Source organism: Molossus molossus, unplaced genomic scaffold, assembly GCF_014108415.1.
Source record: "Molossus molossus isolate mMolMol1 unplaced genomic scaffold, mMolMol1.p scaffold_m16_p_22, whole genome shotgun sequence".
NCBI lineage: Eukaryota > Metazoa > Chordata > Mammalia > Chiroptera > Molossidae > Molossus > Molossus molossus.
In genome coordinates, this window is record NW_023425358.1 from 24,219,027 (window position 1) to 24,235,708 (window position 16,682).

Sequence of the window (16,682 nt, forward strand, 5' to 3'; positions counted from 1 at the left end):
AGACACGGCCCCTGCCTTCATGTAACCTAACAGGAGTGTGTTCCACAAACACTTTCTAGATGCCCACCCCGTGCCAGGGACGGTCCTGGCCCTGGGGAGCTAGAAAATGGCAGAGGATGCTGCCAGCAGTTTAGGAAGATGGGGGGGGGGGGCGTCCTCACCTGTTCTCACCTGGCTGCACTACACCCCCCTAGATTATTCAGTGCCCCATCTCCACCGCGCAGGCACTTTGAGGTCGTTTTGGAAGCTCCCCAGCTGATTCTAAAGTTCAGCCAGAGCTTTAGGGCTTGAAGGGTTTAGGGCTCAGAACCACAAAATACGAGTCATTTCATTAATTTCCCAAAGAGTCAAACAGTCATTTTGTACCAGATGATTTGCATCTATTATTTCCAGTCCTCGCCCGATCCTTACAGGCAGTAACAGTAATGACCAGAATAGCCAATGCTGACTGAGAGCATCCTATTTGTCAGTAACTATCTGGAGTTCTATATCTAGGAACTCACCTACTTATCATAACACCCCCAAGGCCCAGCTATTATTATCGCCGTCCCCGTTTGTAGCTGAGCAAATAAACCACATAACTGCTGGGTACCCTTAAGTTGGTTCGTGGGAGAGAGAGGATTCAAAGCCAGGCGGCCCAGATCCACGGATAATCAGTACACCACACAGCCATTTTACAGATGAGAAAACTGAGGCTCAGGGGCCAAGGCACTTGCGAAAAGTCCCCCAAGAGGAAGTGGCTGAACTATGGTTCGAGTCCAGGATTCTCTCTCAAGTTAGTTGATTCCGTTTCGAGCCAACCATCAGTAAAAGTCTGAGAAGAATTCCGTGTGGAATTCTTCCCTGGCAGAAACCAGCGTTCTTTGAAGTGGTTGTATTTACCTTCAGCTCCCAGAAGATGGCAGGAGAGGGACGTGCACAGTGACTTGAATGTGAAACCGGAGGCAGGAATCTTGCTGTGCGACCTTGGGCGAATCACTTCACGTATCTAGACTACATTTCTCCTGCCTGTTAAGTCAATGGTCTAGACCGAGACCCCGTCCTTAGCTGAGACGGAGCTGAGCAATGACATTCATACTCTGAGGACGTACCCACACTTTGAAATACAATCATCTAAGGTAGTTTTTATCACCCTAGATGCTATTGACATCGTGGGCCGGGCAGTTCTTTGTGGTGGGGGCTGTCCTGGGCCTTGTAGGATGTTGAGCAGCATCCCTGACCCCCACCTGCTAGTTGCCTGTGGCACCTCTTGCCCACTCTTGTGGCAACCAAAAATGTCTCTAGAAATTGCCATTGGCCAATGTCTCCTGGGGAGTAAAATCACCCCTGGCCGAGAAACACTGGCCTAAGGTTTAAATAGGTCTGGTTGCAATCCGTGTGACCCCGTCCTGTTCTCTCCCAGGAATTCAAGAGTGTTAGACTGATGGGTAGGTAGACATGATCACTAACCTCCCCTCATTTCTATTTCTTCCATTCTTCCCCCTCTCTTTAACTGTAGGAGAAAATGTAAATTTTTGGAGTACATTTGAGCAAAATGCTCAAAATCAGGTTCACTAGTTATTTTTTAAAATTGATTTTAGAGAGAGAGAGGAAGGGGAAGGGGGGGAGAGAAAGGGAGAGAGAGAGAGAGAGAATGATTGATTTATTGTTCCACATATCTGTGTATTCATTGGTTGCTTTTCATATGTGCCCTCACTGGGAATCAAACCTGCGATCTTGGCATATTGGGATGATGCTCTAACCAGCTGAGCAACCCAGCCAGAGCGTGTTAGGTAGTTATTGCTACAACTGGTTTGTAATATACCCCAGGGAGCAGCAGCAGCAGCAGCAGCAGCAGCAGCAGCAGAACATTGAAACTGAGTGGTAATTAGCAAACAGTGTTGACTGAGCACTCCTTATATGCCAGACACATTGTCAGGGGCTTTTATATAGATGGTTGGCATGATGATTTCCTTAGCCTTTTTGATGAGGACACCCTCTCAGCGAAGTCACACAGCTGGCAGGTGGCAGAGCTAGATGCAAACCCGGACGTGCGGGAGCTCGAATCCTGCGCCTTTCGTGACTGCTGTGAGGAGCCCTGCCTGGCTCAGATCCCCGGAGCTGTCACGGAGTCCTGACTATTGCTTTCTCAGAGACAGGAATCTAAATGGAGATGGACACCCAGCTAGAGCCCGGCGTGCTGGCGGGGTGAGGACGCTGGGGACAGCTCGTCCATGGGAGCTTTTGCTAAGGTCAGCGTCAGGCCCCGTGAGCTCTGCCGGGGCCTCCTGGGGAATCCCCAAGTGCTTCCCCAGAGAGCCACCCAGAAACCCTCACTGAATCCTCATTACTCTTGGTAGCGTGGTTTATGTCTTCTGGATGGGAGCCTGAGGAGCCATTGACCACGCCGCCATCAAAGAAGGGAAGCCGCAAGGTGTAATAGAGGCCATATTAGTATCACTAACAATAACAGTGACAGTAATAGTACCACATCCCATTGAGTCTGCTGGGCCCGAGAGATAGGAGAATTAATTGGATACAATCTTAGCAAGTGAGTTGTGTGTGTGCTTCTCTGAACATGTAAACCAATCATTTCAATAAGCTACAGCAAGTGCTATGAAAACTGTAACTGTAGGTGTCGTGGGAACTCTGAGGAGAGAAACATGACCTAGCCTAGGCAGTCAGGGAGGCCTTCCTGGAGGAGGTGATATTTATCCATTGTTCTTTTCTTCTTACATTTCTTTTTCTTCCCCTCATCTCCAGTAGACCCCCAGGCTCCATGAGACCATGGATTGTGTCTGTTTACACATCGCTGTATTTGCAGGGCTGACCACCACGGTTCCCAAACTGTGCACCAAGGTGTCCTGGGGTGCCACCATGAACTCACAGCAGTGTTGTGAGATTTTGTAAAAATTTGAGGAGAGCGCCCTGGCCAGTTTGGCTCAGCGGTTAGAGTGTCGGCCTGCGGTCCAGAGAGACCTGGGTTCGGTTCCCGCTAAAGGCATGTACCTTGGTTGCAGTTTGTCCGCGGCCCTGGTTGGGTTGTGCGGGTGGCAGCCACTCGATGTGTCCCTTTCACGTCGATGTTTCTCTCTCTCTTTCTCCCTCCCACTCTATCTGAACAAAAAATGGAAAAATGTCCTCGGATGAGGATAAAAATTTGAGGAGACACAGTGATGTCTCTCAGACCCATGGGAACTACCAGCTCCAGGAAGGTCCCTGTTTCAACAGGAGGTAGAGCTACATTCCCCATGGGTGCCCGTCTTTGCGAAGCTGGGTGTTCCGTGGCTGCTGTGCCGGAGGGCAGGGACTGTGACACATCAACATGGGACAGGAAGAGTTCAGCCCGGTGCTGAGGTCTGAGAAGTCCGGTGGAGCCCCCCGGCACACGCATCCCTGCAGCGGCAACTGCAGTTATTTAAGATTGAAATGAAAATGTGATCTTCTCTTTCAGCTCATGTGTATTACGCTCCCAAACAGCTATGAAGTGATCTGGATATAGCTACTCATTAAGGTGTTTGGACCAAACTACGTAATAAATAGAATTATTAGGTATTTTGGCCTACAAAATTGATGAAAAAAATTCCTGAGACCAAGGGTATCTGGAGTTGAGCAAGTTTGGGAACTTCTTGCTAGCATAAGTCTGCTTAGAGGAGGCGCTTAGAAATGGCCAAATGAATTGATTCCAACGACCCTGCCGGAGTATTATTTCCTTTTCAGCCCTCGGATGAGAGCTCCGTGGCCCAGAGAGGGCAAGCTACATGCCCAGGTCACCCAGCAGGGCTGGCGGGGTGTCTGACTGAATCCCAGACTCTCTCCCCCGTTGATGCCTGACTGTTCTTGAAGTGGCTTGGGTGACGGGCTGGGCACGAAAGGACGTGGCTCTGGGTCCCAGGGACCCTGAACAGAAGCTGTGGAGGAGCGGCGCTTGCCCCGTGCTCTGTCTGTGTCGACAGTAAAGCATCAGAGCTTCCCCCAGAAGCTGGGACTGCAGTCATGAGGGCGGATGCTAATGCTTTTGGGGTTCGTCAGGCTCGAATGAGAACCCTAGGATTTCCCTTCCCTACTGTGTGACCCCAGGAAAGCTGCTCACCCTCTCTGGGCCGCCTTTGCCGGCTGTTAATTGGACACGCATACCATCCGTGCAGCTTTGAGGGGTTTCAACGTGTTTGTGTTGGAAAGGGCACAGCCCAGCGAAGGTGCCCGTCAGACCGGGGCTGTGCCTTTGATCAGGAGAGGAAACACTGTGGAGCTGCTTAAAAGTACCCCCGGAACCCCGCCTGTAACCTCCCTCTCCCTGCGGCACCTCGCCCAAGGAGGTGACCACCCTCGCCTCGCAGGGCATCTCCGCCAGCCTCGCCTGTCTGCAACCGCAACGTGGCGGGAACCACGACGGATCCTTTCTCCGGCTCCTGGAGGGTCGCGAGTCTCCTGACACCTACTTGGCTCGCGAGCTCCCTCGCAGGGGTGTCGTGGAAGTGGATTTCCCGAGCCCTGTAGCTCCAGCCCTGAGGTTTCAGGGAAAGGCGCCCCGACACGAGGGAGGCAGGCTTCTCGGGAACCCAGCAGCTGCCGCAGCCCGGGGGCCCTGGAGGCTGTGCCTCAGGGAAGTGCCTGTTCTGTCCCTTTAAAATATCTCCACCTTCCAGTGTTTTACAAGGAGCTTTTCACGGCTGGGCCTCTGCAGCTGAGACGCTACACAAGTCAGCAGGGGGAAAAGGAACCTGAATTTGCCTCCCAGGCTGCCACATGGAGGGCTGAGGACTGTCGCTGTGGAGGCCAGAGTCGGAGGCCAAGGCAGCCGGGCCAGGATCCCCTGAAACCGGTGGGGGAGCGCCCCTCCGCGCCCCTCCCCTGCCGTGGCAGCAGGCAGCCCCTGACCTGCGGGGGTGACCCTCCGATCTCTGCCCCTGTCCTCACGTGGCGTCTCCATGTGTCCGAACTGCCCTCTTCTTATAAGGACACCAGTCACTGGATTGGCACCCACCCTCGCCCCGTGTGACCTCAGCGTAACGTGATGACATCTACAAACACTCTCTTTTCAACACAGGTCACGGGGACAGGTACTGGGGGTCAGGGCTTCAACATCCATTTTTGGAAAACACAATCCAACCCATGACAGGAGCCACCCAGGGTGAACTTGGCCCAGAGGTCTGGGCGGCAGAGGGGCCGAGGCTGTGGGCCCGGGGCAGGGCGGCAGGCTACACCACGTGGGCGTCCCGCCCCCACCGTGACATAATGGTGGTGGCACGGCGGGCGGAATGGGCACTGAGCGTGCTGACGGGGTCCCAGATGGGCTCCTACCTCTGCCCACGAAGAGGTGTTATGGCCTTGAGCATATATACCTGCCTTCGAGTTGTAATTTCCTTTACACACACACACCCCTATACATATATATGTAATATGTGTGACACATACACATGCTCACAAATATTCATATGTAATCCATTTAGCAGTGTGTTTTACACATTCAGTGAATGATCCCTGTTGTTATCTGTTTCCTCCCCGAGCTTCAGTTTCTCTAATATATATGCACACCCATGCATATACACACATATATACATACTACACACATGTTCACAAATACGTGCAGTGTGTTTAGCAAAATGTCCTGCCCGGTCGATGGATAACAACCACTGCTATATCTGAGGAGGGGTAGCCGTGTCTCCAGGGGACCCCGCCGTTGTATTCATCTCCCAGGCTCTTCAGCCCCGAAAGCCTGGACCTCAGACCGAGGGCGTGTGGTCTAAGGTTCCTAGTTACGTGTGAAGGAAGAGCAGTAAAGTGCCCCTTTCTGTGCAGAAGCCTTACATGTTGACGGAGTCCTACCGGCAGCCTCTGGTGCTCGAGCCGCCTGTACCTTTGAGGACGCGGTTGATGACACACTGATGTACAACAGGAGTGCTGCCGACAGCTCGGAAACTCCAGACACGTGTGTGGCTCAGCTCCTTCCCTGCGGCCCTGCTGCCCTTAAGCAACGATCCGGGTCCCCGCTGCGCATCGAATCCCTGGGCAGCTTTCAAAAGCCTCACGGCTCAGGGACACTCAGACCGCTGGCGGCAGAATCTCCAGCCGGTTTTAAAACTTCCCAGGTGATTCCCAGGTGCAGTCGAGGCTGAGACCCCGGACCATGGCTCTCCACCTCTCCTGCCTCGTAAGAATAGGAACCCCTCCATTTTACAGGGTGACCATGGAAGCCTTTTTTTGGGTTTTTATGGTTAAGAAATGCAAAAGAGTTTGGATTTTTTTTTTTTAAACCAAACATTTGTTTCGGTGGCTCCATATAGACAAGGCCAAAGGGAGTTTAAATCCACCCTGCTTAGTGCCCGGGGACTGTCTGGGTCTGCCTCTGGCCTCCGCTCTTAACTAGCTGTGTGACCTGGGGCAATGAGTTCACCTCTCTGAACCTTCTGAAAATGGAGCCAGTAATGCGGTGCTCACAAGGCTACCGGGGGAAAGCGAGGGACATTCTGTAAAGGACAGCGCAGAGCCTGGCACATTTACCGTAAATAATGCCGTATCCCTGTTTTCAATGCATGTTAGCAACCGTCCTGTGATTGCAAAAATACAAAGCGCTCCCCAAGGGTGGAATGCCTCCCCCGTTCCCGCCCAGCAGCCAGCAGGACTCACAGACACAGCGGGGCAGGCGGGACGTCCAGATGGGTGTGCCGGTCTCGCGGCTGTAGCAGGTCAGAAGCGAGCTCCCTTCCAGCACGAAGCCGGGGTCGCAGCTGTACTGGATGGTGGTGCCCACCAGCAGCACCGGGTCCGAGATCAGGCGGGTCGAGTGGTCCACCTCCCCGGGGTCGGTGCAGTACATAACTACCGAGATGAAATCCGACCAAAGCGCGTTAGGGCTCTTGATGGCCACAGGTTTCCCAAGAACTACAGAACACCCTAGAAAGGTTCCTAACTCAGCTCTTTTCCTGTTTGGGAGAAAATGCATCTCGGGCTCCTCAAAGGGGACTGGAGAACAGGCCAGGACGGAAGAGATTCGGATGTCGTGCCAGTTCAGGAACTGGCTGAAGAGATGTTTGTTTCGCATCAGGGCCCAAAGACCTGGGCACAAGGCTGCACATCACACCTTTACTTTAAGAGCAAAACAAACAAGCAAACAAAACAAAACAGCAATGCAAATCCTTCCACAGGAGAAGAGCGAAGTGTGGAACAGCCATTCATAAAACCCTGAGCAGTCACCACGGAGAACAAAGCGAAGGAGCTGTGGTTTCCTTTGAGGGCTTGAATATAGTAAAACAAGCATCCATTTCTTTTTAATAAAAACATCAATATAAGCCCTGGCCAGTGTGGCTCAGTTGGTTGAGCTGCCATTCCGTGCACTGTTTGATTCCAGGTCAGGGCACATGCCCAGGTTGTGGGCTCTGTCCCCAGGAGGGGGCATGCAGGAGGCAGCTGATCGATGTTTCTCTCTCTCACTGATGTTTCTAACTCTCTCTCCCTCTCTCTCTCTATAAGTCAATAAAAACATATTAAAAATTATAAAAACCAATATAGAAAAAGAAAAACAATAAACCAATAAAAAAAGAATAAAGTAGACAACATGTGCGAGATGAAAAGATATCCGTATTTCTGAATTGCAGTTTTGAGAAATTTTGTACAAATTGATCCTTGGTAAGGTTCAATATCTACATTTGTAGCTATTTCTATGTGAATATCAATATATAACCATACAGAATACATTCACACATGCAAATATATGTATATGTGAAGCACACACAGACATACATATGCAATTGGAACCATTTAGAATGTACTTTAAAAAAAATATATATAGTTTTTCTTTATTGATTTTAGAGAGAAAGGAAGGGAGAGGGAGAGAGAGATAGAAACATCGATGAGAGAGAACATCAATTGGCTGCCTCCTGCATGCCACCCTCTGGGAATCAGGCCCACAACCTGGGCATGTGCACTGACTGGGAATTGAACTGGCAACCCCTTGGTGCATGGGTCGATGCTTAACCAGTGAGCCACACCAGCTGGGCTAGAATGCACTTTTAAGAGTGGCATCATTTTAAGAGAGTAAGATTGTTTATTTATTTATTTTTTTGTTACAGATATTTTACCTTTTTACCCCATTGGCACCCCTCACCCCACCCCCCCTCCACCCTGTCCCCGGCTTAGTTGTCCATGTCCATTGGTCATGCATACATGCATATAAGTTCTGTGGTTTATCTCTTCCCACCCCCCCCGCCCCCCATCCCCTCTTCTGAGGGATGTCAGTCTGTGCCCTACTTCCATGTGTCTGGGTCTACTGTATTCCTCAGACTGTTATGTTCATTATATTCCGTATATAAGTGAGATCATGTGGTATTTGTCTTTTTCTGCTTGGCTTAAGAGAGTAAGATTGTAAGGGATTTTTACTTTCTACTTCATAATGTTACTACAGTTTGAGTACAATAAGCATTTGTTACTTGAGTAATTTAAAGTTAGTATTACTTCTTTTTTTTATCCTCACCTGAGGACATTTAAAAAATATATGTATCTTCAGATAGAGCGGGAGGTAGCGAGGGAGGGAGGGAGAGAAACATCGATGTGAGAGAGACACATTGAGTGGTTGCCACCCACATGACCCCAACCAGGGCCGGGGACAAACTACAACAGAGGTACGTGCCCTTAGTGGGAACTGAACCCGGGTCTCTCTGGTCCGAGGGCTGACGCTCTAACCGCTGAGCCAAACTGGCCAGGGCAAGAGTATTTATTATTTAAAACATTAAAATCATTATTTATAACATTAAAAAATTATTATTATGTAATATTATATACTCTACACATTATTATGTATATAATATATGTAATCATAATATAATGTTGATCATGTGATGATGTTAATGAGATCGTGATGGGTCCCTTATATCACCACTGATGGAGTTTCTCAGTCCCCATTTTTAATTTTCTATCATGACACACACACAACATATACTGTCGCAGAACTAATAGATTTGTTTATGTCGTTGATTTTGTGGATTTTTAACAAATTTCCTCATGTTTCCCACAAGGATAATTAACTTCCTTTGATGTCAGAATATTTATGGCAGGAACAGTAGGTGAGCCCACACTCCTTCCCCACCACCGTCTTTCCCTGGTCACACTTAAAACGGTCGACCCTCCGTGTCTGCGGGTTTTGAATTTGCAGATTCAACCAGCTGCGAATTGAAAACAGTATTTTCTAACGCTATGCGTGGTTCTACGCCATTCTGTAGAAGGGACCTGAGCGTCTGAGGATTTTTGTATCCACGGGAGATTCTAGCACCAATCCCCACGGATACCAAGGGACGACTGGATTTCTCATTGTGCAACAGGAGATTCGAGTGATGGTGACCAGGTTACCGGGGTGCCACCGAGGAGTCCCGGCTAGAGGGTTGCAGACAGCTTTCTGTAGGAGGGGGGATACAAGCGGCTGGAGGGAGGCACCTCCGAATTCAGCTCCTCCCCTTGCAACCAGAAGCACTTCCTTTTCCTACCCCTTTTCAAGACATTGGACTCAGCCGTCACCAGAGCTTCCTGGCCCGCACTCCTGGGGGAGCAGGCAGAAAGAACCGGAGACCGGGGTGGGGGGTGTTGTCTGGATGAAGTTGGCCACCTACCACATGGGTTTCCAACTGGGACTCCAGGGCCCAGCTTCCTTTGTTTTGCTTGGCTACCAAAGGGACTTTAAAGACGTGAATTTGAATGATGTTTTTACACAGCTACATACTTTCCCCTTCACCACAGTCTATACCACTCCCTACTGTCTGACGAGTCTATTTCACTCATTAACGTTACCTGCCAGGCTTCTGAAGCCACCTGAGTCTGAGATCCCTGTCCGAGGGCTACACAATGACATTTGGGAGCAACATCGGTGAGCTGGTGGAGTAGAAGGGAGGCCAGATTCTACATCACATAATCCCACTGCACCCACGAAACAAAAGAACACCCAAGGGAGGGACTCCCCACCCACTGCCTTACACAAGAGAACAGGACGAGGCTTACTTTTCTCGCAAAACGGGGGGTCACTGCTCCAGCTGAGGTCCCACTGGCAGGTGAGGGTGTCGCTCCCCACAATGTCGTAGCCGGGGTCACACTGGTAGGTGATCCTGGCCCCCCTCACGAGCTCCGTGTGCGAAGTGGTTTTCCAGCCGTTCTGGATCTCAGGCAAGTCCGAGCAGGAGTCGTTCCTCGACACCTCTTTAAAACAAAGACATCATCCCCAGATGGGGAGGGGCCTTTCTGCTTGCCACATGTCAGAGGGGAACGCACTCCCCAGCTCCCTGGGAACAGTGAGAACTCTGCTACCCTGAGACGTCGCTGTGACCCCTTCCCGAGGGTCACTGAACTCGCCAAGCATTCTCCCGGTTTGATGAAGTTACTTCAGGACGTAGAGCCGGGCAGAAGCCCAGCTCTGCTACTTACCAGCAGTGTGACCAGCACCATCTCTTCTCTCTGTGTCCCCTGCCGACACCTGGCAGCGACTTGCCAGCCACAGCAGAGTGAGCCGCTGTGGGAGGGGAGCCGCCAGCCACGGTCGAGTCTTCAGATGACGGCAGCCCTGGCTGACATCTCGACTACAACCTCACGGCAGACCCTGAGCCAGGCCAGCCAACATTAACTCCTGACTTCCTGACCCACAGAAACTGTGGCATAATAAATGTGTATTGCTAATTCTGTGTGTGTGTGTGTGTGTGGCAGGGAGGGGATTTGTTACACAGCAATGGGTAGCCAATCCACTCAGACTCATCCTAAGAAGGTCAGTAAATCCATGGGTTTGATGGATTAGTGATAGACATGAATATCTTTTTTATCCTCACCTGAGGATATTTTTTTGCATTTGTCTTCAGGTAGAGCGGGAGGGAGAGAGGGAGAAAAAGAGAGAGAGAAACATCGATGTGAAAGGGACACATCGATTGGTTGCCACCCTCACAACCCCAACCGGAGCCGGGGACAAACTGCAACCGAGGTCTGTGCCCTTAGCGGGAACTGAACCCGGGTCTCTCTGGTCCACGGGCCGACGCTCTAACCACTGAGACCAACCGGCCAGGGCAGTGATACATATTTTTATAACGCAGATGAAGATCAATACATAACTGTTAAAATAAAAATAATGATGGGTGCCTCCTTCAGATCACATTGCATACCCCGGGTGAACATTAACCTCACTCCAGAAAACGCTACATGAAGCTTATTATCACAGAGACTTCCTCTGGAATAATTCCGTTTTTCTTCAGCAAACTCTCATTACTAAAGTAGTCATCCAAAGCCCATTATTACTCTTCTTGCCTCCAAGTGCCCACTGCACAGATTTGGAGAAAGAGCTAATTATACCGTGTAATTAATTTGCAGTTCTTATGTGCCTTCTGGGGAAGGCATAGTGCTTGCATTGTCTGCAGGAGTCACTTGGAGAAACAAGCAATGGCTTTGCCTGGGATTTCATCATGGTTTTATTTGGGGAATGGAGCGCTCATGGCTGTCCGCAAGCGGGGGGAGGGAGACGGTCCCTGGACTGCTTGGTGGAGAACAGGAGCCTCTAATTATAGGTCTTTGGAGAATCAGCCAGGCGCTGGGTTTAGGGCCCAGCTGCAAATGCTCAAATTATGGCTGCGAGGGAAGGAACGGGGGCAAATACTGGATGTGGGGTTCGCCTTGTGCCAGGTGCTTTGCTGGAAAAGGTTTGCTCGTCTGACTTTTCAATGGCAGCCAACGTGGCTACACATCCCTGTGGGACCCCCGTCTCCTCGGTGGCGCTCACCACGTTGGTGATCCCTGAGTGTGGCCACCACGTAGCAGAGACTTGACTTCAATCTTGGCCCCACAGTTACCTCATTCACTTGGCCTTCTTGATCTTCAGTTCCTAGACTCCTCTCCCAGGAATCTGCATATCCATCCAACACCCTAGGTGGAGGTTCTAGAATTCTCTGTCCCTATGAGCCCTTCACCTTGCTCAGGATGAGAAAACTGGTCCAGAAGTTGGAGGGCTTCCCTTCCAGTCCCCTTTATTTATTTGAGGAGCTGTGTGACTCCAGTTATGTCAGTAAACGTCTCTGAGCTTCACTGTCCTCAGTCATAGAGGGGAGATAAAAATCACGACCCTGTCTGTCCCTAAGGGCAGTGTGAATGCTGGCTCATGGCAGGGTATGGCAGAAGCACCCAGATGATTGTACGGAGTCACTGGTTTGTTTGACTAAGAGTCTGTGAGCCCCACCGTATGCCAGGCTCTCGGAAAACAGGGATATGAAATCATGGTTTTAGTTTTTACGGTCCAAGTCAGCACCATGGTCTAACTTTCGGGCAAAAGAAATACCCAACTGCACCGAAAACATGCCACCATTGACCAGTCTTATGCTCATGGCAGACATCACTAATCGATCACAGCAATCTCTTTCCCTGAATCAAGCTGAAACCCTCCAGTCCTCAACACAGCACTCCAGGGAGCCACTGTCATTTGGTTGGAGTTGACCTACAATATAGAGCTTATTTACGATCCCAGGATTAAAGGAATAAATACACAAGGGACTGATATCTCTTTGAAAAAACGCTGCTTATTCATCTCTGTTTTTCTGTTCCTTTCCCACCCATGCACTTGGCCAAAGACACTAGCCAAGAAGTACCAGAAGCTTCTGTGTGTGCAAAGGAGAATTATGGGAGATCAGAACCATGTAAGCCCAGAGTGTTCCTGGGTAAGCCCTGACCGACGTCCAGAGCTGGGCTTCAGGCCTCGAGATCAGTCTAGGAGCGTCAGCATTCTCCAGATGACCACAGAAACCCCTGACCCTCCATCTGCTTCCTCTGCTGAATGAGAATTGCCCCTGTGTCTGGTTACATCTGGACCTAGGATAGCAAACACCTCTCCCACACCATGGCAGACATCACTCATCAGCCTTGCCCTTCCTCCCCACTGACGTCAGCCGTCACCTCCTCCGAATTCTTCTCAACGTGGTGTTCACCATCGGTGGTCACAAGCAATTGGCACTGACATGAAATAGAGGCTCCCTTGCCTTCTCCGTAAGATTAACTGTGCGTTTCTTCAACACAAATACGAACAGTGGGAACTGTTCTCTCTTTCGTGTGGTACCCGCGCGAGCCAGGCTGTGACCCCTGGGAAGAGGACTCTGAAACAGCATGAGCACGTGACCGGACACTGCCTGGTAACAGGCTCCCTCTCGCATCCGTAGCCAGCTGCAGGGCAGGGAGAGCGTCCTGTTCGTTCCCAGCTCCTGGGGCCTAGGCTGGGTCTGGCACGTACGGTGCCAAGAGATGTCTGGGAGCCATGCTGTCTGGAAAATGAGTATAAAGCATTTGAAGATGAAATAAAAGAGTATATAGAAGAGTCTCGCCAACTGCAAATCGTCACACAAATCTAAGTTGCAGCTTCGGTTATGAAGAGCACTTCCCCTCCAGGATACCGCCAGACGAGCGCGGGCCAGGCGTTCTGGCTAACCTTGGGCAGCCTTGCACAGAGTCAGGTTTCTGCTGTCAAGCCGAATGCAGTTTTGGAAGACTGACTCAGGCACCAGAGGAGACTGAAGAGCAAAACTATGACCTCATCTTCTGGCAGGGAAAGGGGAAATGTCTAAGGAGAGAATGAAGCCAAGTCGCCAGAAACTCTCCCCGAGAGGCAGAAGACGGGAGGGCACCTCGCCTTATGCCCGGGGCACTGCCCAGTAAAGACTGGGAAATGCAAGCAAAGTAGCAGCAATAGCACGTGACGTCTTTAGTAGCACACTCCAGGGTACAAAGGCCCCGGAGTAACATATGAAAGAAGATCAGCACTTGCATTTGTCTCTCTGACAGTTGCCAACAGAACAGGGAGGGATGAGAAATGGCCACCAGCTGGAAATAAAAAAGGGACTCACTGCCTTGGCCATGTGGCTCAGTTGGTCGAGTGTTGTCCCGTGGACTGAGAGGTCACTGGTTCAATTCCCAGTCAGGGCACATGCCTGGATTTCGGGCTCCATCCCCAGTAGGGGGCGTGCCAGAGGCAGCTGATGGATGTTTCACTCTCTCATTGATGCTTCTCTCTCTCCCTCTCCTTTCCTCTCTCTCTAAAATCAATAAAAACATATTTTTTAAAAAAGGGACTTAATTTCCCATGCATGAGGCTCTTGACAGAGCCAAGGTCAGGGAAGCGGCTTGTATTTTAGAGGCAGGAGGTGGCACAGAGCACACTTTATATTACATTGAGATGAGCAAATCTTCACACCAAGGGGGCAAAGAACCAAAGATTTGGAATCTTGCTCTAGCCAGAGTGTGTTTGGTGCTGAGGGTAGAATTGGGAGGCTGAGCAGGATGAATCCTGTTCCACCTTGGAAATCAAGATGTCAACCTTGTCCCTGGGAGGGGCCAGCAGGTCCCCTAACTGCTAGCTGAATCTTGTCCATCGAAATTCTCAAAACGCACCACCCACCATTCCGGAAGCTAAAAGGAGTTAGCCTTCATCCTCTCGTGGATCCCAGGTTCTCTGCCATCATCACGGATACTGGTGGCGGAGAAACCCTAAGAGCTGGGAGCCTGGCTGTGATCCTCAAGTCAGGTGAGCAAGTCCCTTATCCTCGGTGGCCCAGGGCTGCTTCTGCTGTGACAGGGATGCACCAGACACTGTCAGCTCAGGTCCCTTCCAGGGCCGGGTCAGTGGGACCTCCTGTTTTGTCAGCCCCCTAATGCCGAGGATGATGGCAGCTTGGACTCGAGTGTGGCCATGGAAAGACAGAGAGGAGCCCTTGAATCGGAGACGTGATGTGGGAGCAGAGTTGAAGGGTGGGTGAGATGTGGGCGAGGGAAGAGGAAGTAGCCTGAGAAACCAGGAGAGGCGAGCTTCCTTCTCCGGGGTGGGGCAGGTAGAGAACAACCAGCTCTGTTGCCCATGTGAAGTCTGAGGTGCCAATTAGATATACCAGAGGATACGTACTAGGGAATTAGACAAATCTGGAGTCCATGGGAGAGTTCAAGGTTGGAGGCACACACCAGGGGTCAGTGAAGTAAAGACGGGTATTGTGTAGAAACCTGAGGCCAGGTCAGAGCACATCGGGAGGCTGGGTCAGGACGGAACCTGGAACTCAGTGTCCATAGGCTGAGCGGAAGGAGGTGGAGCCAGTGATGAATAAGGGGGCCTTATAGGGTGGGGCAGACAAAACAATAAGAGGGTATTGGATGGTCATGTGTGAACCTAGCTTGAACTTAGCAGGGTTTTTTGGTTTGTTTTTTTTGTTTTGTTTTGTTTTTAAGATGGGGGGAGATAAATGGTTTGGAAGCCATACTGGAGATCAAGAAAGACATCAACTGCATCTGTGGGTCCTGAAATGTGGAGGGGGAGAGAGTGGTCTCCGTCGCATGGGCTGCCGGGGACCAAGAGTCCTTGGGGAGAGCTGAGCTTCAGTTCGGGCAAGATGGTGACGGTGTTGACGAAACAAAGTCCCCGCTGACAACAAATGAAACGTGATGAACCCTCCCATTACGAGGCTTTATCTACTAAGTCCGACATCAGCCTTGTGAAGGAGGTATCGCTATTCCCATTTTACAGACAACAGAAAGGAGGCTAGGAGAGGTCAAGTGATGTGCTCAAGGTCACAAAGCCACTGATAACAGTACGACTCAATCCCTGACCCTTCTGACTACGGTCTTAAAGACTACATATATTTACTGTGGCAATATTAAAAGACCCATGTGGCAAAACATCCCCCCCCAAAAAGATAGAGGTACAGGAAATCATCTTAACCTGCATCTAAATGCAAATAAAAAAATTAACCAGATGAGACACCTACCTATGTAGTTCATGATAAAGCCCTGGCCCTTCCCAAAGATGAGGCCGGCAGGGTCCGAGTGGAACTGGATCGTCAGGTCTGGCGTGGACGAGTACAGCTTCTGGGGGCCGCTGCTTCCAAGGTACTGCCCCAAGATGTGGGGCATGACCTCATCACCGTCATAGATGGTAAGGATGTCGCTGTTGCTCAGGTTCAGGCTTAGGGGCAGAGAGAAAGGGCATTACGAAGCAAAGTGAGGGGGGTTCAACAAGCTTTTGATTTATTTTTTTGGCAATGCACATTCCTTGGAGACATACTAGGTGTCAGGTCCCAGGCACTGGGATTGAGGTGGGCATGGACTCCAAATACGACCAGGACATGCTGATCCTTCCTATAAGCCTGGCACACGCACTGGCCGGTGCGTGGGGCTTTGGAAGGCTCATTCATGAAATGGTCTTCCCCCCATGGGACTCCCTGCAGAGCCAAATGCTGCATCGGAAGAAGACTTGCCCTCAATACCCCCATCATCCACAACCTCTGCACTGGGCTGCCTGCCGGAGGAGCGGCCTGGGTCTCCCATTCGTCTCTGATGCAGAACAAGCTGACTGCTTGCTCATTATCACTTGCCTTTGCCTGTAAGGTGAAATGATGCTTCCATTTATCATGTGCACAGTTCCTCAAAATCAACCAGGTTATCTATGGTGTTAGAGGGTGGGGCCGAGGATGGGATGCTCACGCCGGCCACGGCTCACTATACATAGCATTCAAGGACGACACATTTTCAAAGACTTGAACTCAAGAAAGCACCTTGACGAAGGTATCTGGACTGCAACGGACAGACAATAGTCCAGGAAGCAGTTCAGTGTGCCACAGAAATGCGTGCCACGTTAGGCGCCCTGGATGAAATGCATCTCTTGCATCAACCATGGACAGATATAAATCATGCCTCTTTCCTTCCTTTCTCCTTATTCCCCT

The 16,682-nt window shown here is 50.6% G+C and overlaps 1 protein-coding gene across 1 annotated transcript in view; it reads right to left on the reverse strand.

Annotated features, from left to right (window-relative positions):
- Positions 1-16,682, reverse strand: part of SEZ6L (seizure related 6 homolog like) — a 103,667-nt gene that overhangs the window by 11,953 nt on the left and 75,032 nt on the right. Inside the window, exons 12-14 of the mRNA XM_036277287.1 lie at positions 15,729-15,925; positions 9,967-10,161; positions 6,610-6,801 (exon numbers count right to left, since the gene is read on the reverse strand). Coding sequence (XP_036133180.1) covers positions 6,610-6,801; positions 9,967-10,161; positions 15,729-15,925 — 584 coding nt within the window. The remainder of the gene's footprint in view (positions 1-6,609; positions 6,802-9,966; positions 10,162-15,728; positions 15,926-16,682) is intronic.